The sequence below is a fragment of the Mustelus asterias genome, chromosome 27, assembly GCF_964213995.1.
Source record: "Mustelus asterias chromosome 27, sMusAst1.hap1.1, whole genome shotgun sequence".
NCBI lineage: Eukaryota > Metazoa > Chordata > Chondrichthyes > Carcharhiniformes > Triakidae > Mustelus > Mustelus asterias.
In genome coordinates, this window is record NC_135827.1 from 37,659,946 (window position 1) to 37,687,186 (window position 27,241).

General features: G+C 46.4%; 1 protein-coding gene across 1 annotated transcript in view; it reads right to left on the reverse strand.

Annotated features, from left to right (window-relative positions):
- The window catches only part of LOC144479969 (Na(+)/H(+) exchange regulatory cofactor NHE-RF3-like), a 72,969-nt gene that overhangs the window by 24,312 nt on the left and 21,416 nt on the right, over window positions 1–27,241 (reverse strand). The window contains exons 2-4 of the mRNA XM_078199101.1: window positions 13,230–13,257; window positions 7,017–7,081; window positions 4,254–4,465 (exon numbers count right to left, since the gene is read on the reverse strand). Of these exons, the coding sequence (XP_078055227.1) occupies window positions 4,254–4,465; window positions 7,017–7,081; window positions 13,230–13,257 (305 nt within the window). The remainder of the gene's footprint in view (window positions 1–4,253; window positions 4,466–7,016; window positions 7,082–13,229; window positions 13,258–27,241) is intronic.

Sequence of the window (27,241 nt, forward strand, 5' to 3'; positions counted from 1 at the left end):
TGGTGTTGTGAGATTTCGTACTGAACTCAAATGGAGCAAATTATAGCTGGGTAAGTGCCGCTGGATAGCACCGTTGATGACTCCTTCCATCACTTTACTGATGATCGAGGGTATACTGAAGGGGGGTAATTGGCCAAATTGAATTTGTCCTGCTTTTTGCATACAGGACATACTTGGGCAAATTTCTACATTGCTGGGTAGATGCCAGTGTTGTAGCTGTACTGGGACAGCTTGGCTAGAGGCGCAGTAAGTTCTGGAGCGCACATCTTCTGAACTATTGCTGGAATACTGTCAGGGCCCATAACCTTTGCAGTATCCAGTGCTTTCATATTTGTGGAGTCTTCAACTACAGTGACTTGTCTAAGTATCTACCATTGATTAATTGGTTGGGACCGCTCAGTGCTGTCTATCACAGGCTGCGTACACTGTTTGACACGCATGTACTCCTCATAGAAACCCTACAGTACAGAAAGAGGCCATTCGGCCCATCGAGTCTGCACTAACCACAATCCCACCCAGGCCCTACCGCCATATCCCTACATATTGTACCCGCTCATCCCTCTAATGTACGTATCCCAGGGGCAATAAGGGGCAATTTTAGCATGGCCAATCAACCTAACCCGCACATCTTTGGACTGTGGGAGGAAACCGGAGCACCTGGAGGAAACCCACGTAGACACGAGGAGAATGTGCAAACTCCACAAAGACTCCTGAGCTGCAGCTTCACCTCATTTTTAGATATGTTAGTTGCTGCTCCTGGCATGCTCTCCTGCACCCTTCACTGAACCAGGCTTGATGGTAATGATAGAGTGGGGGATATGCTGGGCCATGACGTTACAAATTGTGGTTGAGTCCAATTCTGCTGCTGCTGATGGTCCACAGCACCTCATGGATGCCCAGTCTTGAGCAGCTAGATCTGTTCAAAATCTATCCCATTTAGCACAGTGGTAGTGTCACACAACACAGTGGAGGGTGTCCTCAATGTGAAGATGGCACTTTGTCTCCACTGTGCAGTGGTCACTCCTACCAATACTATCATGGACAGACACATCTGTGGCAGGTAGATTGGCGAGGATGAGGTTGAGTATGTTTTTCCCTCTTGTTGGTTACCTGATTACCTGCCACAGTGCCAGTCTAGCAGCGATGTCCTTTAGGACCCATGATGTGGACTTTAACCTGGTGTTGTGAGACTTCTTACTTTAGGACCCAGCCAGGTCATTCTGTTGTGACGCTACGAGCTACTCTTGGTAACGGACCTTGAAGTCCCCCACCCAGAGTACATTCTGCACCCTCGGTGTTCAGCGTGGAGGAGTACTGATTCATCAGAGGGGGGAGGTAATCAGCAAGGTTTCCTTGTCCATGTTTAATCTGATGCCATGAGACTTCATGCAGCGGAGAGTTGATGTTGAGGACAAATCCCTCCCGACTGTATATCACAGTGCCGCCACCTCTGCTGGGTCTGTCCTGCCAGTGGGACAGGACAGGATATAGTACTTGGGGTGAACAGGATCAAAGGTTATGGGGAGAAAGCAGGATTAGGCTATTGAGTTGGATGATCAGCCATGATCGTAATGAATGGTGGAGCAGGCTCGAAGGGCCGAATGGCCTCCTCCTGCTCCTATCTTCTATGTTTCTAGGGCATGATGATGGTGGTGCCTGGGACAATAATCTGTAAGGTATGATTATATCAGGCTGTTGCTTGACTAGCACGAGGGACAACTCTCCTAATTTTGGCACATGCTGCCAGATGTTAATAAGGAGAGCTTGTAATTTTACATAGAAACATCGAAGATAGGAGCAGGAGGAGGCCATTCGGCCCTTCGAGCCTGCTCCACCATTCATCACGATCATGGCTGATCGTCCAACTCAATAGCCTAATCCTGCTTTCTCCCCATAACCTTTGATCCCATTCACCCCAAGTGCTATATCCAGCCCAGTTTTTGAATACATTCAATGTTTTGGCATCAACTACTTCCTGTGGTAATGAATTCCACAGGCTCACCATTCTTTGGGTGAAGAAATGTCTCCTCATCTCCGTCCTAAATGGTCTACCCCGAATTCTCAGACTGTGACCCCTGGTTCTGGACTCCCCCACCATCAGGAACATCCTCCCTGCATCTACCTTGTCTAGTCCCGTTAGAATTTTATAAGTCTCTGTGAAATCCCCCCTCATTTGTCTGAGCTCCTGTGAAAACAATCCCAACCTAGTCAATCTCTCCTCATACATCAGTCCCGCCATCCCCAGGGCTGGGCTTGGTTTCTGGTGCCTTGGTCAATGCCTGAAGCTCCGGATACACGAATCTGCCACAATCAGATCAGCCATGATCTTAGTGAATGGCAGATCAGGCTCAAAAGGTTGGATGGCCTACGCCTGCTCCTAATGCAGGGCAAGGCTGTGATAAGGTCAGGAGCTCCATAAACCCTTCTGCTTCTTCACCCCTCTCTCTGTCTACCTTCCTGGCCAAGTTTTAGTTACCTAGTTTGTCTTAGGAGGAAAGGTTGTGCCATTTGGACATATACTCACTGGAGTTTAGAATAATGAGGGAATTTATTGAAACATGTCAGAGACTGAAGGGTTGACAAGGTCAACGCTGAGAAAAAAAGCAAAATATTGCGGATGCTGGAAATCTGAAATAAAAACAGAAAAGGTTGGAAAAGCTGAGCAGATCTGGCAGCAACTATGGAGAGAACAGCAGAGGCCGAGAATGTTTTCCCTTAGAATCATAGAATCCTACTGTGCAGAAGGAGGCCATTTGGCCCATCGAGCCCCCACCAACCACAATCCCACCCAAGCCCTAACCTCATGTATTTTACCCTAGCTAGTCCCCCTGACACTAGGGGCAATTTAGCATGGCCAATCCACCTAACCTGCACATCTCTGCAGAGTTACAGGAAACCGGAGCATCTGGAGGAAACCCATGCAGACATGGGAGGAACATGCAGACTCTGCACAGACAGTGACCCAAGCTGGGAATTGGACCCAGATCCCTGGCACAGTGAGGCAGCAGTGCTAACCACTGTGCCACCGTGTCGCCTCTTGTAGGGGATTCTCGAACTAGGGGGGGCACTTTCAAAAGAAGGGGTCTCCCATCTGAAACACAGATGAGGAGAAATGTATTCTCCCAGAGGTTCATTAGGGTTTGGAATTATTTTCCCCAGAAAACAGTGAGTCACTGAATATATTCAAGGCTGAGGTAGACGGATGTTTGATTGACAAGGAAGTCGAAGGTTATGGATGCCGGCAGTAAACATCTGGCAGCCTGTTCCAAAGAATTAAGACCACCAACTGACCAGCCACAATCTCTGACGGCGGCACGGTGGCACAGTGGTTAGCTCTGCTGCCTCACAGTGCCAGGGACCCAGGTTCAATTCCGGCCTGGGGGTCACCATCTGTGCAGAGTTTGCATATTCTCCCCATGTCTGCGAGGGTTTCCTCCGGGTGCTCCAGATGTGCGGGTTAGGTTGATTGGCCACGTTAAATGGACCCTAGTGTCAGGGGATTAGCAGGGTAAATATGTGGGGTTACGGAAATAGGGCCTGGGTGGGATTGTGGTCGGTGCAGACTCGATGGGTCGAATGGCCTCCTTCTGCTCTGTAGGGATTCTATTATCTTAATGAGTGGCGGAAGAGGCTCAAGGGAGCGAACAACCTACTCCTCCTATTTCTTATCTCCTTAACTAACTCAATATTTCATAATCTGAACAATGGTTTCTAATGTGAGAGAAGGAGTCAATTATCATCATTAAAGTCCGCCCTGGGAAATGAGATATCTGCCATCTCTGTATTGATCCGTTAGCAGTCCAAAGAAAGAAATGTTATTTATGCTGCGGCTTTTCCAATATCAGGACCGTCCAAAGTGATTTACAGCCAACAAGGTACTATTGGATTGTAGTTACGGACGGAATGTTGCAGAAAGATTGTGCACAGCAAACTCCCAGAAACAGAAATGAAATAGGTTACCGGGTAATCTGTTTTAGGAGTTAGTTGAGGGATGGTCAGGACACTGGGGAGAACACTCTTGCTCTTCTTCAGATAGTACTGTTGGATCTTTTATATTTATCTGAGAGGACAGACAGAGTTAAACTGAGTTTAACATCTCATCTAAAAGACAGCACCTCCGACTGTGCAGCACTCAGTTTTCTATTGAGATACCAGCTGAGATGATGTTGCTCGACTCTCTGTAATAGGGTTTGTATCCCAACCTTCAGTAGATCAGGGCAACCAAAAGATCAAAATAATAAAACAAGTCTCACCTTGAAATGCTCGGTATTATCCACGTACTCTCCGTTTACCTCCAGTATTCTGTCGGCATCAACAAGTCCAGCATACTGAGCGCAACTCCCTGGCTCCACTTGTCTGATGATGTGTCCTGGCTTTCCCTTCTCCGCTCGCAAGTAGAAGCCAAACACCTCGTTATCCTTCTTAGACAAGACACAGACTCTGGGCTTGAGAGTGATTGGCAATTCTGAAGAAACAAACACACAGCATCGATGTGCCTACTTCAGATTTGCACGTTGATTCGGAGCAGACAAGTGATGAGAAAAAATGCTCTGGATGCTGGAAATCTAAAGTTGGTCTAACTGAGATGTATTAAAATTCTTAAGGAGCTTGACAGAGTAGAGGCTGAGAAAATGTTTCCCCCGACTGCAAAATCTAGAAACAGGGCTCACAATCTCGGGATAATCTCGGGATAATCTCGGTGTGGAGGGATATGGTCCAAGTGCAGGTCAGTGGGACTAGGCATAAAATGGTTCGGCACAGACAAGAAGGGCCAAAAGGCCTGTTTCTGAGCTGTAATTTTCTATGGTTCTATGGTTCTATAAAGGGTCTACCATTTGGACCGAGGATAGGAGAAATTTCTCCTCTCAAAAGATTTGGAATTCCCTATCCCAGAGAACCGTGGATACCCAACCCTTGTCTTGAATATACTCAGAGGTTGAGAGATTTTTGAATACTAAGAGAATTTGATTTGATTTGATTTATTATTGTCACATGTATTTACAGTGAAAAGTATTGTTTCTTGCGCGTTATACAGCCAAAACATACCGTTCATAGAGAAGGAAAGGAGAGAGTGCAGAATGTAGTGTTACAGTCATAGCTAGGGTTTAGAGAAAAATCAACTTAATGCGAGGTAGGTCCATTCAAAAGTCTGATGGCAGCAGGGAAGAAGCTGTTCTTGAGTCGGTTGGTGCGTGACCTCAGACTTTTACATCTTTTTCCCCAAAATAAGAAGGTGGAAGAGAGAATGTCCGGGGTGCGTGGGGTCCTTAATTATGCTGGCTGCTTTTCCGAGGCAGCGGGAAGTGTAGACAGAGTCAATGGATGGGGGGCTGGTTTGCGTGATGGATTGGGCTACATTCACGACCTTTTGTATTGAGGAATATGAAGAAAGGGGACTGGGGGTAGAAGAGTCGTCATGACCTTATTGAATGGCAAAGCTGGTTCAAAGAGCTAAATAACCGACACCAGTTCCTATTTCTTTTGCTCTTCTGTTCTTATAAAATGCATTGGAATCCAAATTGATGTCTTGGGGATGACACTCTGTGATTTCCTCAAATCTCCAATAAAAATGGCAAACGAGGTACCCTGGTATCCTTACACAGTTACACTGTTTTAAATAGTATTCTTTTTACTCTTCGACAGGATATGGGTATTGTTGCCAAGACCAGTATTTGTTATTCATCCCCAATTGCCCTTGAACTGGATGGCTTGCCAGAGCCATTTCAGAGGCCAGTTAACAGTCAATCACATTGCTATGGGTCTGGAGTCACATGTAGGCCAGATAGGGTAAGGGTGGGAGATTTCCTTCCTTAAATGGACATTAATGAACGAGATGGAGTTTTACAATCAATTATAGTTTTACGGCCACCATTTCTGAGGCTGGTCAGAATTCTCTGACCTCGCCCGCATCCGGGATTGTCTGCTCCCACTGCAGTGATTGGAGCTTTGGCTGAGCGCCAAATTCTCCATTCTCGTCGGCAAGGGTGGTGGGGTGAACAGGATCTGAGAATCCCAGCCACTAGCTTTCAATTTCGGGTTTTATTGAATTCAACTTCCACGGATTTGAAACCATATCCCCAGAACATTTTGCTGGGCCTCTTGATTACTAGTGTTATCACTACTGTGCCCCCATCTCGCCCTAGTAGCACAAAAACAGGCCATTCAGCCCAACTGATCTGTTTGTTTTATTCATTCGCGGGACATGGGCGTCGCTGGCTGACTTGCATTTATTGTCCAACAGGTTTATTTGGTAGCAAATTTGCAACCAAATAAACCTGTTGAACTTTAACCTGGTGTTGTTAAAACTGTTACTGTGTTCACCCCAGTCCAACGCCGGCATCTCCACATCAGCATTTATTGCCCATCCCTAGTTGCCCGAGGGCAGTTGAGAGTCATCCACATTGCTGTGGCTCTGAATACATATAAGCCAGACCAGGTAAGGATGGCAGATTTCCTTCCCTCAAGGACATTAGATGGATTTTTCCGACAATCGACAACGGTTTCATGGTCATCAGTAGATTGTCAATTCCAGATTTTTAAAAATTGAATTCAAGTTCCCCCATGGCGGGATTCGAACCCAGGTCCCATTAACTGAATTTCTGGATTAATAGTCTAGCAATAATGCCACTAGGCCATTGCCTCCCCCAATGCTGGTATTGATGCTCAAAAACCAGCTCTTTCTCATCCCTCTTAAGTGAATCCTGTCAACTTTGATGGCCATAAACAGGGACAACACCTAGAATGGCTCTGATTCCCAGATCACCATGGAAACATTAACTTTGAACACGATCTTCCAAAACAGAAATTAGATTTTGTTTGTGTTTGTTTTCAGATCCATTACTGTGGCCTCTGCCTTAGTGACAGAACTTATCTGATCAGCCAGGGCGGTGTTCCATTGATTTGGAGCACTAAATGCCACATTCAGCTATGGCGATGGGAAAAGTTAATATTTAGCTCTTATCTGCCATTTACAGCACCTCATAAAATGTCAATAAAATGCATTGAGCTTAATTTACCGAGGTCGTCACATATGACCAAAGCGGGATTATCGATTCCTTCCTTTGGATTAAAAATAAATTTCCTGAAAAACAAATCAGAAGATTAGAAAAAGGCGTCAGTTTTGACAGTCTTACAGCACAGAAAGAGGCCATTTGGCCCTTCACGCCCGTATCAGCTCTTAGAGAGAGCTATTCAATTAGCCCACTCCCCTACTCCTTCAACACAGACCTGCAAAATGTTCTTTTACAAGTATTTATCCAATTCCTTTTCGAAAATTACAACTGAATCCGTTCCACTGCCTCTCAGTGTATCCAGATCATAAAAACTCATGTGTAAAAACAATGTTCTCCTTATTTCTATTTCTATACTGTCAATGGTTTGATTCCTAGCCTTCCTCATTAAGCTCTGGCCTCTACTGCCGTGTCTGTCCCTCCCTCCAGATATCCACTCCATCTGACGAAGGAGCAGGGCTCCGAAAGCTAATGGCATTTGCTACCAAATAAACCTGTTGGACTTTAACCTGGTGTCGTTAAAACTCTTCCTGTGTCTGTCCCTGTCAGGGCTGCTATTCTCAGACCTCTGTTCTCTGTTAACACAACTTTGGTCACAGATTCGTGACTTTTAAAAAAAAAGGATGGGATGGTGGCCCAGTGGTTAGCACAGCTGCCTCTCAGCACCAAGGACCTGGGTTCAATTCCCAGCTTGGGTCACTGTCTGTGTGGAGTCTGCACATTCTTCCCGTATCTGCGTGGGTTTCCCCCAGGTGCTCCAGTTTCCTCCCACAGTCCAAAGATGTGTGAGTTAGGTGGATTGGCCATGCTAAATTGTTCTTTAGTGTCAGAGGGACTAGCTATAGTAAATGCATGGGGTTATGGGAATAGGGCCTGGGTGGGGATTGTGGTCAGTGCAGACTCGATGGGCCAAATGGCCTCCTTCTGCATTGTAGCGATTCTATGATTTTCCCCTCTGGTTCTCATGCCAATTTCCTTAAACTGGCATCCTCTGGTTACTGACCGTCCTACCAGTGGAAACGGATTCTCCTTAATTCTTCCCCATTATTTTTGACCTCCCTGACTCATTAAGAGATGAATGAGATGTAGGAACAATAAGGATTGAGCTGCACCCAGGTTAATAGACAGCAGGGGTAAGCATTGTGGTCGCACGTATGAACAGTTCCTCAATGCAAGTTCCCAGTGGATGAGGTTCCAGCCCAGAAATGCACAATAAGAACATGAGATACAGGCAGGAATGGGCCATTCTTGAGTCTTAAGTTTATTTATTAGTCACAAGTAAGGCTTACATTAACACTGCAATGAAGTTACTGTGAAATTCCCCTAGTCGCCACACTCCGGCACCTGTTCGGGTCAATGTGCCCAACCAGCACGTCTTTCAGACTGTGGGAGGAAACCGGAGCACCCGGAGGAAACCCACGCAGACACGGGGAGAACATGCAGACTCCACACAGACAGTGACCCAAGCCAGGAATCAAACTCGGGTTCCTGGCACTGTGGGGCAGCAGTGCTAACCACTGTGCCACCGTGCCACCATTCAGTAAGATCATGGCACACTTTCCTGCCTGCCCCTCATAACCCTTTGACCCCTTTGCCGATCAAAAATCTAACTCTGTGCCTTGAATTTATTCAGTGACTTATTCCACGGCTTGCTGGAGTAGAGAAGGAATAACCAAACACAGGCTCAGGGTGAGGTGGGACTGAGGGGCATGGTGTGCAGTGGGACTGATGCACTCTGTGTGGGCACCTTACAACCTTCTGAAATCAACATTGAGTTCAACCATTTTAGCTCATGACCTCTGTCCCATCTGGTCTTGCATTTCTTCACTGGTTTCTTATTTTTTCCCTCCTATTCCTTTCATTTTGCTTTTCGACGGCAGCTATTCAGGATCCTGCCATTCACACCTCCTCTAGAATCATCTTTTGTTTCTTTATTTGTTCCATTATTATTCCCTTTGACCCTGCATCAAACCTTCTGTCAGTTAATCTTTCCTGCCTCCTCCCTATCACAAACATTGCCTCTTGTTCTTTGCACCCTCTCCCTTCACTCGGAACCCATTTCTAACTTTCTTCACTACAACAGTTACCACTCTCTTTGACTTTTGTCACATGGTGGGCCCGATTCGACGTGAAAACGTGGTAAAGTCGGGTGTGAGGCCATTAACGTGATCCGCGCCCGCGCAGATTGTCACTTTACCGAAACCTGGGAATGGCGGTGATCCGATTCGCGCCCAAAACGGGCGCAACGGCGATTTAAATGCATTTGCATGTATTAAAATTGAATTAATGAACTGCCCGCCCAACTTTATCAGCGTTTCCCCCTTTCCCACCGTGCTCGCCGATCTGGAACCGCGCCGTAATGGACCTGCCAAATAAAAGTCTGAATCAGGCGCTCCAGCTGCTGAAGAGGGAGTTCAGAGTTTCCAACGGCTCCCTGACTCAGATCAGCGGTGGGGGGGGAGGAGGGAGGCGGGTCAGATCATTCTCTGGGTGGGGGGGGGGGAGGGGAGTGAGGCCAGATCGTTGCCTGGTTGGCAGGGGGGGTGGAGGAGGCGGGTCAGATGTATTTCTGGAGGGGGGGAGGGGAGAGGGCTGATCGTTGTCTGGTGGTTGCGGGGGGGGGGCGGGGGGGCTAATCGTTGTCTGGTGGGAAGGGAGGAGGAGGCGCTCAGATGATCCTTGCGGGGGGGGGGTGTGAGTGAGGCCAGACCATTCTCTGGGGGGGGGGGGGGTGAGTGAGGCCAGACCATTCTCTGGGGGGGGGGGGAAGTGAGGCCAGATTGTTCTCGGAGTGGGGGGGGGGGGGGGGGGGGGGGGAGGGGGAGGAGGGGGGTGGGTAAGATGTATCTCTGGTTGGGGGCGGGGGGAGGCCCGATCGCTCACTGGTTGGGGGGGGGGGGGGGGGGGGCAGATAGATCTCTGGTGGGGGGGGGGCGGGGGAGTCCGCTGCCACTCTGCGGCGATTGGTGGGGGAGAACGGGGCAGGGGGTCTCGATTGGTCTGAGTAGCAGGGGGGGGTGGGGTTGGTGGATAAGGGGGACAGTGATGTCTGTGGGGGCCATCGCTCCCGTTTTTCGCTCCCGGGCCGCTTTCTCCGGTCCGGGAAGGATGTGACAGGGGCGCGCTTTTTCAAATTTTTTCTAACTGCGCATGCGCAGTTCAGAGCTCCGATCGTTTGGGCCGCGCTAAGCCCCGCCCACAGCGCGATTCAGACTTGTGATTTTTTTTTCAGGCTGAGTGCGCATGCGGGGGGGGGGGGGGCGCCTGAAAGCAGATTTCCAAGTCGGATCTGCATTACGCCCAGATTCAGCACTTAGAATGAAAATGGTAAAATCAGGCCCGATATCTTTAGTATTCAGGGTCATCAGTAGATTCTCAATTCTAGATTTTAAAAATTGAATTCAAATTCCACCATCTGCCGTGGCAGGATTCGAACCCGGTTCCCCAGGAACATTGGCTGAGTTGCTGGACTAATAGTTTAGCAATAATACCACTAGGCCATCGCCTCCCCCAATGCTGCTGCTGATGCTCAAAACCAGCTTCTTCTCATCCCTCTTGAGTGAATCCTGTCAACCTTGATGCTAATAAACAGGGACAGCACATACATAGAATGGCTCTGATTCCCAGATCACCATGGAAACATTAACTTTGACCAGGATCCTCCAAAACAGAAATTAGATTTTGTTTGTGTTTGTTTCCAGATCCATTAATCTGGTCTTTAATCACCACCTCCGTCCTCTGACCCACACTTGACTTTCCCTTTTATTCTCCCTGAACCTCCCCCCTTTTATCAACACGACAAAAACCCACCACATTTCTACGTCTTTTTTAATTCCGAAGAAGAGTTGAAGCATTAACTCGATTCCTCTCTCCGCAGATGCTGCCAGCCCTGCTGAGTCTTTCCAGCACTTTCTGTTTTTTATAGCATGTCTAACCTTTCCCCAGTTCCGATGAAAGGTCACAGACCCTGAGATGTTAACTCTTTCTCTCTCCACAGATGCTGCCGGACCTGCGGAGTATCTCAGCATTTCCTGTTTTCCTTTCCGATTTCCATATCTGCAGCAATCTTTGTCCAGGTGGAGCGAGTTCGATGGATTCTAACTGGGTAAGTGAGACTGATGGATACAAGATGGGATGGGTTTTGATTTGATTGAATTTGATTTATTATTTATTATAAGGGGCGTCTGGACAAATACATGAATAGGGTGGGAATAGAGGGATATGGTCCCTGGAAGGGTAGGAGGTTTTAGTTCAGTCAGGCAGCATGGTCGGTGCAGGCTTGAAAGGCTGAAGGACCTGTTCCTGTGCTGTAATTTTCTTTGTTCTATTGTCACATGTATTGGGATACAGTGAAAAGTATTGTTTCTTGCCTGCTGGACAGGCAACGCAGACCGTACAAAGAGAAGGAAAGGAGAGGGTACAGAATGTAGTGTCACAGTCGCAGCTAGGGTGTAGAGAAAGATCAATTTAATATATGGTACGTCCATTCAAAAGTCTGATGGCAGCAGGGAAGAAACTGTTCTTGAGTCGGTTGGTCCGTGACCTCAGACTTTTGTATCTTTTTCCCAATGGAAGAAGGTGGAAGAGAGAATGTCCAGGGTGCGTGAGGTCCTCGATTATGCTGGCTGCTTTTCCAAGGCCGCAGGAAGTATAGTCGGAGTCAATGGATGGGAGCCTGGTTTGATGGACATTGGGTACATTTGACTAACCCAGTGTCACACAAGCTCTGAAGGTGTAAGGACAATATCTAATCCGACATCCCAATCAATCTCCACAAGACTTGTTGAACTCTACTGTGAACTCCATGTACCCCACCTCCCCAACCTACTGGCTCCATTTGAGTGAGGTCAGGTCTAAGAATGGATCTTCACACCTGGACCTGCGTGGCCCCAACATTAAGATCAACCCATCAATTTTCAATATCTGTCTTATCTCCAACAGAAATCCCTTTATCAGATTTAATTATAGATTTGTATTTTCCTGTGCAGTAGGCTTAGAGGATAATGTAATTACATTGTCAATTTACACTCAACTGAGTAAACTGAGTTGATGATATTCAATTAGATTAGAATCAGCTTGGATTCGGCTGCATGTGGTCAGGGTGGCAGCTACAGGGAAAACAGGTTACTGAATCCATGGTGAAGATGCAGAATTCCTACCACAGCTCAATCCGAACTCCAAGAGGGACACAAGCCATTTCTATCGAGAGGGTAACAGGTTTTCATGCTTGTAAAGTAAGCCAACAACAACTTCATAGAATCATAGAATCCTACAGTGCAGAAGGAGGCCATTCGGCCCATCGAGTCTGCACTGACCACAATCCCACCCAGGCCCTGTACCCATTACCCCATGCATTTACCACAGCTAGTCCCCCTGACACTAAGTGGCAATTTAGCATGGCCAATCCACCTAACCCACACATTTTTTGCCTGTGGGAAGAAACTGGAGCACCCGGTCATGAAGCCGCTCTCCCATTCAACAAGATCATGGCTGACCTTCTGCCTCTGTTTCTTGTTCTATCCCCATATCCTTTAATTCCCTTAGTGTCTAAAAATCTATTGATCTCAATCTTAATATTCTCAATGACCGAGTGTTCACTGCCCTTTGGAATGGAGAATTCCAAACATTCACAACCCTGTGTGCGAAGAAATTATTTTTCATCTCAGTCTCAGATGGCCAATCCCTTACCCTGTGATTGTGACTCGTTCCAGACCCTCCAACCAGGGGAAAGAGCGTCTCAGCATCTACCCTGTCAAGCTCTCTACCAATTTTATACTTTTTAATGAGATCACCTCTTGTTTTACTAAACTCCAGATAGCATGATGATTTTGCAAAGTTCTGCAGAGCGGGCAAAGTCATTGATTCAAGCCTTGGCGCACGGTGCTCTAAGATGGCATCAAGAGGCATAGTGGTTAGCACTGCTGCCTCACAGCGCCAGGGACCCAGATTCGATTCCCGGTTTGGGTCACTCTCTGTTCGGAGTCTACATGTTCTCCCCGTGTCTGCGTGGGTTTCCTCTGGGTGCTCTGGTTTCCTCCCCACAGTCCGAAAGATGTGCTAGTTAGACATGTTGGTCATGCTAAATTCTCTCTCAGCGTATCTGAACAGGCACCAGAGTGTGGCGATGAGGAGATTTTCAAAATAACTTCATTGCAGTGTTAATGTAAGCTTACTTGTGACACTAATAAATAAACTCATTCATGAGAATTGAATACTCACGGGGACAATGCTGCTCTGTCCTCGATACCTGCAAAGAGAAAGAACTTCAGAACTGCAGCACTTCACCTGTTTCTTTAGATACATTTTTTGACAGGACACTATTGAGGGGTTGAATAGTCTCCACATTGCTATAAGCCCTTAGTAAACACCCAGTCCCTCCAAATAATTGACATAGTAGAATTTCACTGGCCTTGGCAGTCACTGCTACACGCTTCGTAGATTGCTGACAACTTGGCTGAGATTCACCAATCCCAATGTCAAACGAATTGTGCTCTTGACCCAGTGAAAGGTACAAAAGGTACCTCGTACTCATAAAACAAGCCGGATACTCACGTTGCTCTGCGAGAGCTTACATTTACCAAACCAACAGCAATACAGAAGCAGGGTGCGAGTGTGCGCGTGGATATTTTGTCGAGCACATTGACTGTACACCAAATCAAAAACCAAACAAGTCAGGGAAGCCATGCCTGACTTTGCACAGTGCTCCTTGAATAGCGTTCAGTTTCAGTCACAAAGTTACGAGGGAGATATTGAAACCCTGGGGCCAGTGAAGGAAGAGTGCAGGTTTGATCCCTCGCCTCAGCGAACTCAGTTATGGGAGAAGGCTAAAACTTCAGAAAAAGTTGACATTTCTATAGTGCCTTTCACATCCTCCCAACATTCCAAAGTGCATCATAGTCAACTTCCGAAATCACGGAGTTATAGAGGCCTCCAGCACAAAACATGGCCCTCCAGCCCTTTGTGCTGGTCAAGGACAAACTGCCCAACTATTCTAACCCCATTTTCCAGCTTTGGCCTTGGAAGTGCACATCTAAATACTTCTTCAATATTATGAGGGTTTCCGATTACGCTGGCTTACCAGGGCCGGTAATATTGCGAGAGCTGAGAAACCAGGCACGAACCTGGTTTTTCGCCTTTCTCGTCATCTTACCGGCTTGCCATGCCGTTCAACTGGCATGATGAGCCAGTAGGATCACCCCCAAAGTTATGTTTTGGGACTGTCTGTTTAAGGTAAATGAGGCATGCGATTTGTTCTGAATTCCGCCAGACAACAAGCTTGAGTGGTTTGATTAAGAAAGGTTGGGGGCGAGGGGGGTGGCGAGCAGGGGGGGGGGGGGGGAGGGTGGCGAGCAGGGGTTGGGGGGGAGGGGGTGCTAGGTTGTCTTACATCTGTGGACAATGACCAGGGCAGCCATGCTGACGGTGCATACACTGTTAGTCTTCAGGCTAGGGATGGTGTTAGGATTGTAAGGTTTCATAAATGGTTATACTTTAAACTGTCTATTTAATTGCAAGATATAGGGGATAGGTATCATCATTTGTGCCTGGATAAAAGGCCCATGTATTTAAATTGCCATGGAGATGGATTTGGAGAGGGACACAGGCTTTCTTAAGATCCCCCTGACCTCAAAATTGCTATAACTGGTTCCTGGAGAATGAAGTGTCCACTTAAAAGATAAAGTAAAGTATAATCAGAGAGGGGAACGTCTTGTCAGTTTAAGGGTTATCTTTTCTGTAGTTCAGAGTATAAGTAGCCTAGTGTATAGTATTTAAACAAAAACAGAAAATGCTGGAAAAGCTCAGCAGGTCTGACAACATCCGTGGAGAGAGAGTAGAGCCAATGTTTCGAGTCTGGAAGATCCTTCATCAAAGCTGAAGACAAATAAAATAGGATGGGGTTTATACCGTAAGGGTAAAGGGGTAGGGGCTGTAATTGACCAAGATGTCATAAACAAAAGGACAAAGGGATTGTAAATGGTAGTTATAAAGGCTTGGAATGGTGCTAATAGCGTCCATTGTTCAGTGGGGATCATAATGATGTTTGATAAGTTGGAAATGCGATGGCATGTGCTGCCTGATTTTAGGCATGGACAATTTTGTTCCATCCCCCATGGACTCTGTTAATGCACCTACAGAAGAGTCATAATCATTAAATCATTTCAACACACAAGTAGGCCATTCAGCCTTATAAGTCCCTGCCAACTCCCCAGAGTTTAAAAGGTGCCAATCCCCTTTCATATGCAACAACACCTGTCAGAGAAGAAACAGGTGTAGCGTGAAATGATTGTGCCGTGTCTGGGTCTATAAACCTGGTGCCTGATTCCTCGAAGATCTCCTTAGCAAAGTACATTTCCCTTTCCTGGCAGGCATTGCCTTATATGGCGAATGACCTGTTGCATCCAAATAAAATGGTTGAGTTAGATTCTCTATAGCTTCTAACTCATTCATTTTCATCCATCCTGCAGTAAATGAAAGTTTTGTGTACAGCAGTGAAAACACCAAGTGACCATCACCACAATTTTTTTAGATTTCATTGTCCAGTTATAAGGCAGTTTAAAGAAGAAGAGGCCATTCAGCCCATCAGCCTTACTGCATCCGGTGACTATGCCGATTATTTTACCTGGGACTCCCCTCACTAGTGGTCCACTGTTTCTGACGACACTAAATTACTTCTGAGAACTAAAAACAACTGTGCAGTGTCACCAATATCTCTAATAGTGTTTCTAATCTCTCTACCAGCATTGTTAATCTTTCTACTAATGCTGTTAATCTCTCTATCCGTGCCGTTAATCTCTTTACCAATGCAGTTAATGCACCTGTTAATATTTTAAGCCCCGACTGTGAGATGTGCAGTAACAGTCATGTTATCAGCCATGCTAACAAGTGAAAGATAAAGCTTCTCATATTGATCTTAAACATCCCTCTTAAACATTTCAATTCATTCAATATATTTCAAAATAAGCAAAGGATTGCACAAAAAGCTAAAATTGACTCTAACTGTTTGTATGTACGCACATGTGTGTACATGTTCATATATGTGGATGCATATATGTATGTCGTGTTTGCCTGTGTGTGCGTGTTGTGTGTACATATGCTTATGCATGTACATGTGTTTGCGTGTGTATATATGAGTTTACGTGGATGTTGTACTTGTACGCATGTGTTGTGTTTGTTGTTTCTGTGGATGTGTGTGTGTATTTGTGTGTTGCATTTGCATGTTGTTTTATGTGTGTGTGTGTGTGTGTGTGTGTGTGTGTGTGTGTGTGTGTGTGTGCTATGTGGTGTGACCATGTGTGTTGTGGGGGTATTAGCTAGACAATCCAGAGTTTGGAACACTGGGTAGCAGAATATTCTTCCAAAACCTTTCAACTCATCAAGATTTAACCCCCAACAACTTTACATTTTATAACAGATTTACCCAAGACTTGGCTCTGTACTAAATGTAAAATGCCACACCGTACTTCTTGTTTTCCATTAATTGTGTTATATATTGAGTAAAAATAACTTAAAACTCATAGAATGGCTACCCTGCCTTTTCCCCAAAGCCCTGCATTTTTTTCCTTTTCTGGTAATTAACCAATTTGCTTTTGAAAGCCTCAGTTGATGCTGTCTCCACCAAACGCTCAGACAGTGCATTCCAGATCCTAATCGCTCGCTGGGTGAAAATGCTTTCCCTCGTGTTTCTGTTGTTTCTTTTGGAAATTAACCTTAAATTTGTGCCCTCCCATTCTAGATCCTTTCACCAAAATGAACAGTTTTGCCCTATCTACTCTGCCCGGACCATCATGATTTTGAACCTCTCTCAAATACAAAGCAGCACAATTATAATGGTATGAGGGAGGAGTTGTCGAAGGTGAGCTGGGCAAACAAGCTAAGATACAGGTCAGTAGATGAGCAGTGGCAGATGTTCAAACAGCTGGTCCAAAATGCTCAGCAGGAATTTATCCCAATCAAAGAACGGGATTCCATGTGAAAGAGGCAAAATCCATAAGAGGATGTGTTGGAACTATTGAATGGCATCAAGGTTGGTAAGTCGCCGGGACCGGATGGGATGTACCCCAGGTTACTGTGGGAGGCGAGGGAGGAGATTGCGGAGCCTTTGGCGATGATCTTTGCATCGTCGATGGAGACGGGAGAGGTTCCGGAGGATTGGAGGATTGCAGATGTGGTCCCTATATTCAAGAAAGGGAACAGGGACAGCCCGGGAAATTACCGACCGGTGAGTCTAACCTCAGTGGTTGGTAAGTTGATGGAGAGGATCCTGAGAGACAGGATTTATGATCATCTAGAGAAGTTTAGTATGATCAAAAGTAGTCAGCACGGCTTTGTCAAGGGCAGGTCGTGCCTTACGAGCCTGGTTGAGTTCTTTGAAAATGTGACCAAACACATTGACGAAGGAAGAGCGGTGGATGTGGTCTATATGGACTTCAGCAAGGCGTTCGATAAGGTCCCCCATGCAAGACTTCTTGAGAAAGTGAGAGGGCATGGGATCCAAGGGGCTGTTGCCTTGTGGATCCAGAACTGGCTTGCCTGCAGAAGGCAGAGAGTGGCTGTGGAGGGGTCTTTCTCTGCATGGCGGTCAGTGACCAGTGGAGTGCCCCAGGGATCTGTTCTGGGACCCTTGCTGTTTGTCATTTTCATAAATGACCTGGATGAGGAAGTGGAGGGATGGGTTGGTAAGTTTGCTGACGACACCAAGGTAGGTGGTGTTGTGGATAGTTTGGAGGGATGTCAGAAGTTGCAGCGAGACATAGATAGAATGCAAGACTGGGCGGAGAAGTGGCAGATGGACTTCAACCCGGATAAGTGTGTGGTCATCCATTTTGGCAGATCCAATGGGATGAAGCAGCAATATAATATGAAGGGTACCATTCTTAGCAGTGTAGAGGATCAGAAGGACCTTGGGGTCCGGGTCCATAGGACTCTTAAATCGGCCTCGCAGGTGGAGGATGCGGTCAAGAAGGCGTATGGCGTACTGGCCTTCATTAATCGAGGGATTGAGTTTAGGAGTCGGGAGATAATGCTGCAGCTTTATAGGACCCTGGTTAGACCCCACTTGGAGTACTGCGCGCAGTTCTGGTCACCTCATTACAGGAAAGATGTTGAAGCCATTGAAAGGGTGCAGAGGAGATTTACAAGGATGTTGCCTGGATTGGGGGGCATGCCTTATGAGGATAGGTTGAGGGAGCTTGGTCTCTTCTCCCTGGAGAGACGAAGGATGAGAGGTGACCTGATAGAGGTTTACAAGATGTTGAGAGGTCTGGATAGGGTAGACTCTCAGAGGCTATTTCCAAGGGCTGAAATGGTTGCTACGAGAGGACACAGGTTTAAGGTGCTGGGGGGTAGGTACAGAGGAGATGTCAGGGGTAAGTTTTTCACTCAGAGGGTGGTGGGTGAGTGGAATCGGCTGACGTCGGTGGTGGTGGAGGCAAACTCGTTGGGGTCTTTTAAGAGACTTCTGGATGAGTACATGGGATTTAATGGGATTGAGGGCTATAGATAGGCCTAGAGGTGGGGATGTGATCGGCGCAACCTGTGGGCCGAAGGGCCTGTTTGTGCTGTGGCTTTCTATGTTCTATGTTCTATGTTAACAAAGGAGGGCAAGGATAATGTTAAATTGAAAGCAGGATATACAAAGTGGGGAGGGATAGTGGTAGACCAGAGACTGGGAAGCTTGTAGGATCCAGCAGCAAAAGACTAAAAAACTCATAAGGGAGAAAATGAATTTTGAGAGAAAACATGCATGCAGCATAAAAGCAAACGGTACTGGATATATAAATAGGAAGCGGGCGGCTAAGGTAAATGTGGGACCTCAACTGAACAAGGCTGGTGAATTAATAACAGCAAACAAAGAAATGCCGGATATGCTAAATACATTTTTTGCATCAGTCTTCACTGTGGAAGATGTTGCAAAGATCCCGAAGATATCAGATGGGCTGATTTCAAATAACATGGTAGAATTTACAAAAATCCCAATCACAAGGTATTAGAGAAACTCAAGGGGATAAAGGTAGACAAGTCGCCAGGACCCGATGAACTGCATGCTAGGGTTTTAATGGAAGTGTCAGCAGAGATAATGGACACGTTGGTTGAAAATTTTCCAAACTCGCTAAATTCCGGGAGGGTACCAGAAGATTCGAAAACAGCCAATGTGATGCCCTTGTTCAAAAAAGGAGAAAAGCAGAAGGCAGGGAACTATGGGCCAGCTAGTTTAACATCTATTATTGGCAAGATTCTGGAGTCAGTGATCAAAGAGGAAATAACTAATCATTTAGGAAAGCTGAATATAATCAAACCTAATCAACATGGTTTTATGAAAGATAAATCATGTTTGACAATTTTGCTTAAATTCTTTGAGGATAGAACAGGGAGAACAGATAGAGGGGAACCTGTAGATGTAGTGTATTTAGATTTCCAAAAGGCATTTGACAAAGTGATGCATAAGAGGCTGGTGCACACAGTAAAAGCTTGGATTGGAGGAAGTGTGTTAGCCTGGATCGAAAACTGGCTGTCACATAGAAAACAGGGAGTTGGAATAAATGGGTCCTTTTCAGAGTGGACAGATGTGACCAGTGGAGTACTGCAGGGATCTGTTCCTGGCCCACAATCGTTCACTATTTACATTAATGACCTGGCGGAAGGAACGGAATGTAAGGTTTCCAAATTTTCCGATGATATGAAGATAGGTGGAAGGGCAGGTTGTGATGAGGATATTGTGATCCTGCAATGGGATTTGGATAGATTGGGTGATTGGGCAAAAACCTGGCAAATGGAGTTTGGTGTGGGGAAGTGTGAGGTCATGTACTTTGGTAGAAGGAATCAAAGGCAGATTCTTATCTAAATGGAGAGAGACTGCAGTTGAGGGGAGTACAAAGGGATCTAGGCATTCGAGTGCATAAACCATAAAAAGCTAGCAGACAGGTCCAACAAGTTACGAAGGCAAATGGCATTTTGGCATTCATTGCAAAGGGGTTAGAGTTTAAAAATAGGGAGGTTTTGTTGCAATTGTACAGGGTGTTGGTGTGGTCTGGAATGCTACATACAGTTTTGTTCCCCTTACCTTAAAAAGGATATAGTAACATTTGAGGCAGTCCAAAGGAGATTCACTGGGCTAATTCCTGGGATGAGAGGGTTGTCCTATGAAAAGAGTCTAAATAGTTTGAGTCTGTACTCCTTGGAATTCAGAAGAGTGAGGGGTGACCTTATTCAAACATAAAAGATCCTGAGGGGGCTTGACAGGGTAGATGGCGAGATGTTTTCACTACTGGGAGAGTCTCGAACAAGGGGACAGAGCTACAAGATAAAGGGCTGGTCATTTAAAACTGAAGTGCGTAGAAATTTCTTCTTGCAGAGGGGGTGAATCTCTGGAATTCTCTGTCCCAAAGGGTAGTGGAGGCTGGATCATTAGAAGTATTTAAAGTGGAGGTGGGTAATCATTGATAGATCGAGGAATAGAGGGGAATGGGGAAATGACAGAGAAATGAGTTGAGGCCAGCATATATCAGCCATGATTGTACTGAATGGCAGGGCAGGAAGGGCCTGGTGGCCTGGTCCTGCTTCTATTCCCTGTGTTCCTCTCAGCCTCCTCTTCTCCAAGGAAAACAATCTCAACTTCTCCAACCTATCGACCTAACTGAAGTTTCTCATCCTTGGGACTAATCGCCTGAACTTTTGTCTGCGTCCCCTCTCCGACACCTTCGCATCCTTATGATTAAAAGCTTACGAAAAATATCAATAAACATTACGTCTACTCCACTCAATGTTAAACTTTGGATTCTCCATGTGGAGGGATATAGGAGTCTAAAGTCCCAGCACTTAGATCAGAGATAACACATGAATGTTCTAACCTACGCCCAGTGGAGATGGAACTATTCCAATGCAGACTAGTTTTTGTCCTCACTTGGAGCTGAGACTTGCTCATTGCAGGAAATAAATCCTGTCCCTGGAATCATCTGGATGCCTGAGAATTAAATCCAGTGACTCTTTGTGAAGTGTGACTGTTCTCTCGGAGTAATCCTGATTTTGAGGAGAAGCAGAATATTAGTGTTGTCTTGAGAAAGCAAGCGTTTATTGCGCTTTGTTAATTATTAATACAAAATAGTTGGGAATGGTGGCAAGAACAGAGCGGGATGAGGGTAACCTAGCATTGGGAAAGGAGTAAAGCAGTCTCCCTCTCTCTCTCCTCCCTGACTCCAGGTCTCCCTGCCACTATGCACACACACACACTGCAACAGGATAAGTCTTCACAAATCTTTTTTTAAAATGCATTCACAAGCCTTGCCGATTAAATGAAAGATTCTTTACATACCGTTTTGTTCCTTCATGTTTGGACCTTGCTTTCTGAGACGGTTCTGGTCGGAGGGGTGAAGGTACGGCTTAGTTATAAAGACAGCCCCTTATCACATGAACAGAGCGAAGTTTAATGTCCCAGTGCAGGATGTTTAATGTTTAAACATCATCAGATTACACTGGGATCTCGCACACCTCCGCCTCTGCTGGTTTCCTCACACCAGCAGCTGGGAAAGTACCCTGTCTTTGCCTCTGTTTTGCCATTTAATTTCACGCAATGCTTCACAGGTTGCGAACAGGACAGCGAGGGAATCTCTTCCCTCCCCACAAGAGTTCAGTTCAGCTCAGCACCCCATGTCAACATGCATGGCTCCCTCCACCCCTGTGACACAGCGTTCTGTCTTTGCACACAACCGCAGCTTCTTCCAGCCCTGCCCTGCCCAGTCTGAACCACTTCCAGCTCAGGCAGGTCTGCCCTCATATCAGCAGGTGTCAGGCAACGCTCAGCAAGTGGCATTCCCACCTCAAGCTTTCAGTCCCACTCTACAGTACTGTGGGAGTGTTGCTCTGTCGCAGATGCCCCATTAATCTGATGCCAGCAACTGAGAAAGACTTGCATTTATATAGCACCTCTCTTGGCCTCAGGACATCCGAAAATACCACAGAGCCCATGAAGTCCTTTTGAAGGGAGTCACTGTTGTAATGTAGGAAATAGAGCAGCTAAGTTTGTACACAGCAAGATCCCAGTGTTACACTAATCACTGAGATAATCTGTATTTCTGATGTTGGTTCATAGAATCATAGAATCATACACTGCAGAAAAATCCCTTCGGCCCATCGAGACTGTACTGACAAGTGAGAAACACCTGACCTCCCTGATGGTGGATGTAATAGACTCCATGGCATCGTTTTTCAAGAACGGGGGCGGGACGGGGGCGGGGGCGGCGGGGGGGGGGGGTTCTTCGAGGTGCCCTGGTCAATATTTAGAGAGTCACAGTGGTTAGTTTTCCCGTTCAGCCCACCACGGGAATCGGAGCGGGTGAGAGGCGGCCCATGGAAATGTCCGTTGGCCTCGGGCAGGATTTTCCAGTTTCGGGGAGGGAGTGGAATCCCTGCAGTGGAGAAAGAGGCCATTTGGCCCATCCAGCCTGCACCGACAACAACCCACTCAGGTTGTACCCAGCAACCCCACGTATTTACTCTGCTAATCCCCCTGACACTAATTTGGCAAGGCCAATCAACCTAACCCACACATCTTTGGACCCTCAACCAAGGATTGCACTGGAAAGGATACAGAGGAGATTCACCAGGATGTTCCTGGGATGGAATATTTAAGATATGAAGAGAGGTTGGATAGGCTTGGGTTGTTTTCATTGGAGCAGAGAAGACTGAGGGGTGACTTGATTGAGGTGTCCAAGATTATGAGGGGCATGGACAGAGTGAATAAGACGCAGCTGTTCCCCTGAGTTGAAAAGTCAGTCATGGGGGGTCACAAGTTCAAGGTGAGGGGCAGGAGGGTTAGGGGGAATGTGAGGAAAAACATTTTTACCCAGACGGTGGTGAGGGTCTGGAATGCGCTGCCTAAGAGGGTGATAGAGGCAGGTTGCCTCACATCCTTTAGAAAGGACCTGGATGAGCACTTGGCACGCCATAACATTCAGGCCTAGAAATCATAGAAACCCTACAGTGCAGAAAGAGGCCATTCGGCCCATCGAGTCTGCACCGACCACAATCCCACCCAGGCCCTACCCCCACATATTTACCCGCTAATCCCTCTAACCTACGCATCTCAGGACTCTAAGGGGCAATTTTGTTTTAACCTGGCCAATCAACCTAACCCGCACATCTTTGGACTGTGGGAGGAAACCGGAGCACCTGGAGGAAACCCACGCAGACACGAGGAGAATGTGCAAACTCCACACAGACAGTGACCCAAGCCGGGAATCGAACCCAGGTCCCTGGAGCTGTGAAGCAGCAGTGCTAACCACTGTGCTACCGTGCTGCCCACAGGCCTATGGGCCAAGTTCTGGTAAATGGGATTAGTGGGAAGTCAGGTGTTTCTCACTTGTCAGTACAATCTCGATGGGCCGAAGGGATTTTTCTGCACTGTATGATTCTATGATCCTATGAACCAACATCAGAAATACAGATGATCTAAGTGATTAGTGTAACACTGGGATCTTGCTGTGTACAAACTTAGCTGCTCTATTTCCTACATCGCAACAGTGACTCCCTTCAAAAGGACTTCATTGGCTCTGCAGTATTTTAGGATGCCTCTGAGGCCACAAGAGGTGCTATATAAATGCAGGTCTTTCTCAGTTGCTGGTGTCAGAGTAAGGAGCATTGGCTATTTCACAGCACTAAGATTTATGATCTACTTTCTAGATCACTTGTTCTGTAATTTATGTCAAAGGTAGTCGACTGGTAAAGGTGAAACTGACAAAGCAAAGAGCATTGAAACGAGTGGAAGAACTAATCAGAAGCGATATTCTCCCCTCCGCCCTATCCCCAATAACCCAGCGCTTTTTCCATGGCCAATCCGCCTAACCCGCACATCTTTGGACTGTGGGAGGAAAATGGAGCACCCGGAGGAAACCCATGCAGACATAGATAAAAACATAGAAACTTGGAAAATAGGAACAGGAGGAGGCCATTCTGCCCTTTGAGTCTGTTCTGTCATTCATTATGATCATGGCACAGCATGGTGGCACAGTGGTTAGCACTGCTGCCTCATAGCGCCAGGGACCTGGTTCAATTCCGGCCTCGGGTGACTGACTGTGTGGAGTTTGCACATTCTCCCCGTGTCTGCATGGGTTTCCTCTGGGAGCTCCGGTTCCCCCCCCCCCCCCCCCCGCCCAAGTCCAAAGTTGTGCATTGGCCATGCTAAATTACCCCTTAGTGTCAGGGGGACTAGCTAGGATAAACGCATGGGGTTATGGGGATAGGGCCTGGGTGGGATTGTGATTGGTGTAGAATCGATGGGCCGAATGGCCTCTTTCTGCACTATAGGATTCTATGATTCTATGGCTGAACATCCAACTCAATAGCCTGATCCCCCTTTCCTCCATATCTTTGATCTCTTTCACCCCAAGCGCTATATCTAATTTCTTCTTGAAAATGTACAACTTTTTGGCCTCAACTGCTTTCTGTGGTAGCGAAATCTACAAATTCACCACCCTCTGGGTGAAGACATTTCTCCTCATCTCAGTCCTAAAAGGTTCACCCCACATCCTTAAACTATGACCTCTGGTTCTGGACACCACACTCCCATCATCAGGAACACTTTTCCTGCATCTACACTGTCTAGTCCTGTTAGAATTTTATAGGCTTCTATGAGATCCACCCCCCACCCCCCATTCTTCTAAACACCAGTGAATATAATCCTAACCGACTCAATCTTTCCTCATATGTGAGTCTCGGGAATTAGTCTGGTAAATCTTTACTGCACTCCCTCTATAGCAAGAACATCCTTCCTCAGATAAGGAGACCAAAACTGCACACCGTATTCCAGGTGTGGCCTCACCAAGCTCCTGTACAATTGCAGCAAGACATCCCTGCACCTGTACTTTGATCCTCTCACTATGAAGGCCAACATACCATTTGCCTTCTTTACCATCTGCTGCACCTGTATGCTTACCTTCTCTGTGTGGGATTTTGTCAAAGGCCTTCTGAAAGTCCAAATAAACCACATCCACTGGCTCCCCCTCATCAAGTCTACTAGTTGCGTCCTCGAAGAATTCCAGGAGATTTGTCAAACATGATTTCCCTTTTGTGAATCCATTTGGACTCTGTCCAATTCTACCATTGTTTACCAAGTGCTGAGCTATAAAACCTTTGATAATAAACTCCAAAACTTTCCTCACTCCTGACATCAGGCTGACTGGTCTATAATTCCCTGTTTTCTCTCTACTTCCCTTTTTAAATAGTGGGGTTACATTAGCCTGTAGGAACTGTTCCAGAGTCTATAGAATCATGGAAATGACCACCAATGCATCCACTATTTCTTGGGCCACATCTTTAAGTACTCTGGGATTTTTAGATTACCAGGCCCTGGGGATTTATTCTCCTTTAATACCATCAACTTCCCAAACACCATTTCTATATTAATACTGTAAGAAGTCTCACAACACCAGGTTAAAGTCCAACAGGTTTATTTGGTAGCACGAGCTTTCGGAGCGCCGCTCCTTCATCAGGTGAGTATAGGATTTGTTTCACAAACAGGGCATATATAGACACAAACTCAATTACAACATAATGGTTGGAATGCGAGTCTTAACAGGTAATCAAATCTTTACAGGTGCAGACAATGTGAGTGGAGAGAGGGTTAAGCACAGGTTAAATAGAGGCATGGACTATTTTCTAAACGGTGACAAAATTCATAATGCTAAAGTGCAAAGGGACTTGGGAGTCCTAGTCCAGGATTCTCTAAAGGTAAACTTGCAGGTTGAGTCCGTAATTAGGAAAGCAAATGTAATGTTGTCATTTATCTCAAGAGGCTTGGAATACAAAAGCAGGGATGTACTTCTGAGGCTTTATAAAGCACTGGTTAGGCCCCATTTGGAGTACTGTGAGCAATTTTGGGCCCCACACCTCAGGAAGGACATACTGGCACTGGAGCGGGTCCAGCGGAGATTCACACGGATGATCCCAGGAATGGTAGGCCTGACATACGATGAACGTCTGAGGATCGTGGGATTATATTCATTGGAGTTTAGGAGGTTGAGGGGAGATCTGATAGAAACTTACAAGATAATGAACGGCTTAGATAGGATGGACGTAGGGAAGTTGTTTCCATTAACAGGGGAGACTAGGACGCGGGGGCACAGCCTTAGAATAAAAGGGAGTCACTTTAGAACAGAGATGAGGAGAAATTTCTTCAGCCAGAGAGTGGTGGGTCTGTGGAATTCATTGCCACAGAGGGCTGTGGAAGCCGAGACGTTGAGCGTCTTCAAGACAGAAATTGATAAATTCTTGATTTCTCGAGGAATTAAGGGCTATGGGGAGAGAGCGGGTAAATGGAGTTGAAATCAACCATGATTGAATGGTGGAGTGGACTCGATGGGCCGAATGGCCTTACTTCCGCTCCTATGTCTTATGGTCTTATGGTCTCCAGCCAGGACGGTTAGTGAGATTTTGCAAGCTCAGGCAAGTCATGGGGGTTACAGATAGTGTGACATGAACCCAAGATCCCAGTTGAGGCCGTCCTCATTTGTGCGGAACTTGGCTATCAGTTTCTGCTCAGCGATTCTGCGTTGTCATGTGTCGTGAAGGCCGCCTTGGAGAACGCTTACCCGAAGATCAGAGGCTGAATGCCCGTGACTGCTGACGTGTTTCCCAACTGGAAGGGAACATTCCTGCCTGGTGATTGTTGAGCGGTGTCTATTAATACTGATTTCCTTCAGTTCCCCCCTCACTAAACCCTGTCGTCCCCCAACTTTTCTGATGTTTTTTTGTGTCACGGGGTGAATGTGCAAACTCCACACAGGCAGTCACCCAAGGCTGGAATTGAATCCGGGGTACCTGGCGCTGTGAGGCAGCAGTGCTAACCGCTGTGCCACCCTGCCACCTATTCTTCCGATTCCTATCTTCCTCATGTGTTTATCCAAACATATCTTAAAGACATTGATGAAAGAAAAAAATAGACTTGCATTCATATCATGATTTTCTCAACTACCACAGATCCAAAAAAGCTTTACAGCAAAAAGGAGTTACTGTGGAAGTGGAGTCTCTGTTGTAATGGATCAAACACAGCAGCTAATTTACACACATCAAACTTCCACAAAGAACAATGTGATCATGACTGTATAATCTGCTTGTCTTGTGATGTTGATGGGGGACAGATATTGGCCAGGACATTAGGAGGATTCCACTGCCCTTCTTTGGAATTGTGCCATGGGATTTTAAATTCCACCCAAGCACACATGGGTCCTGGGTTTAATGTG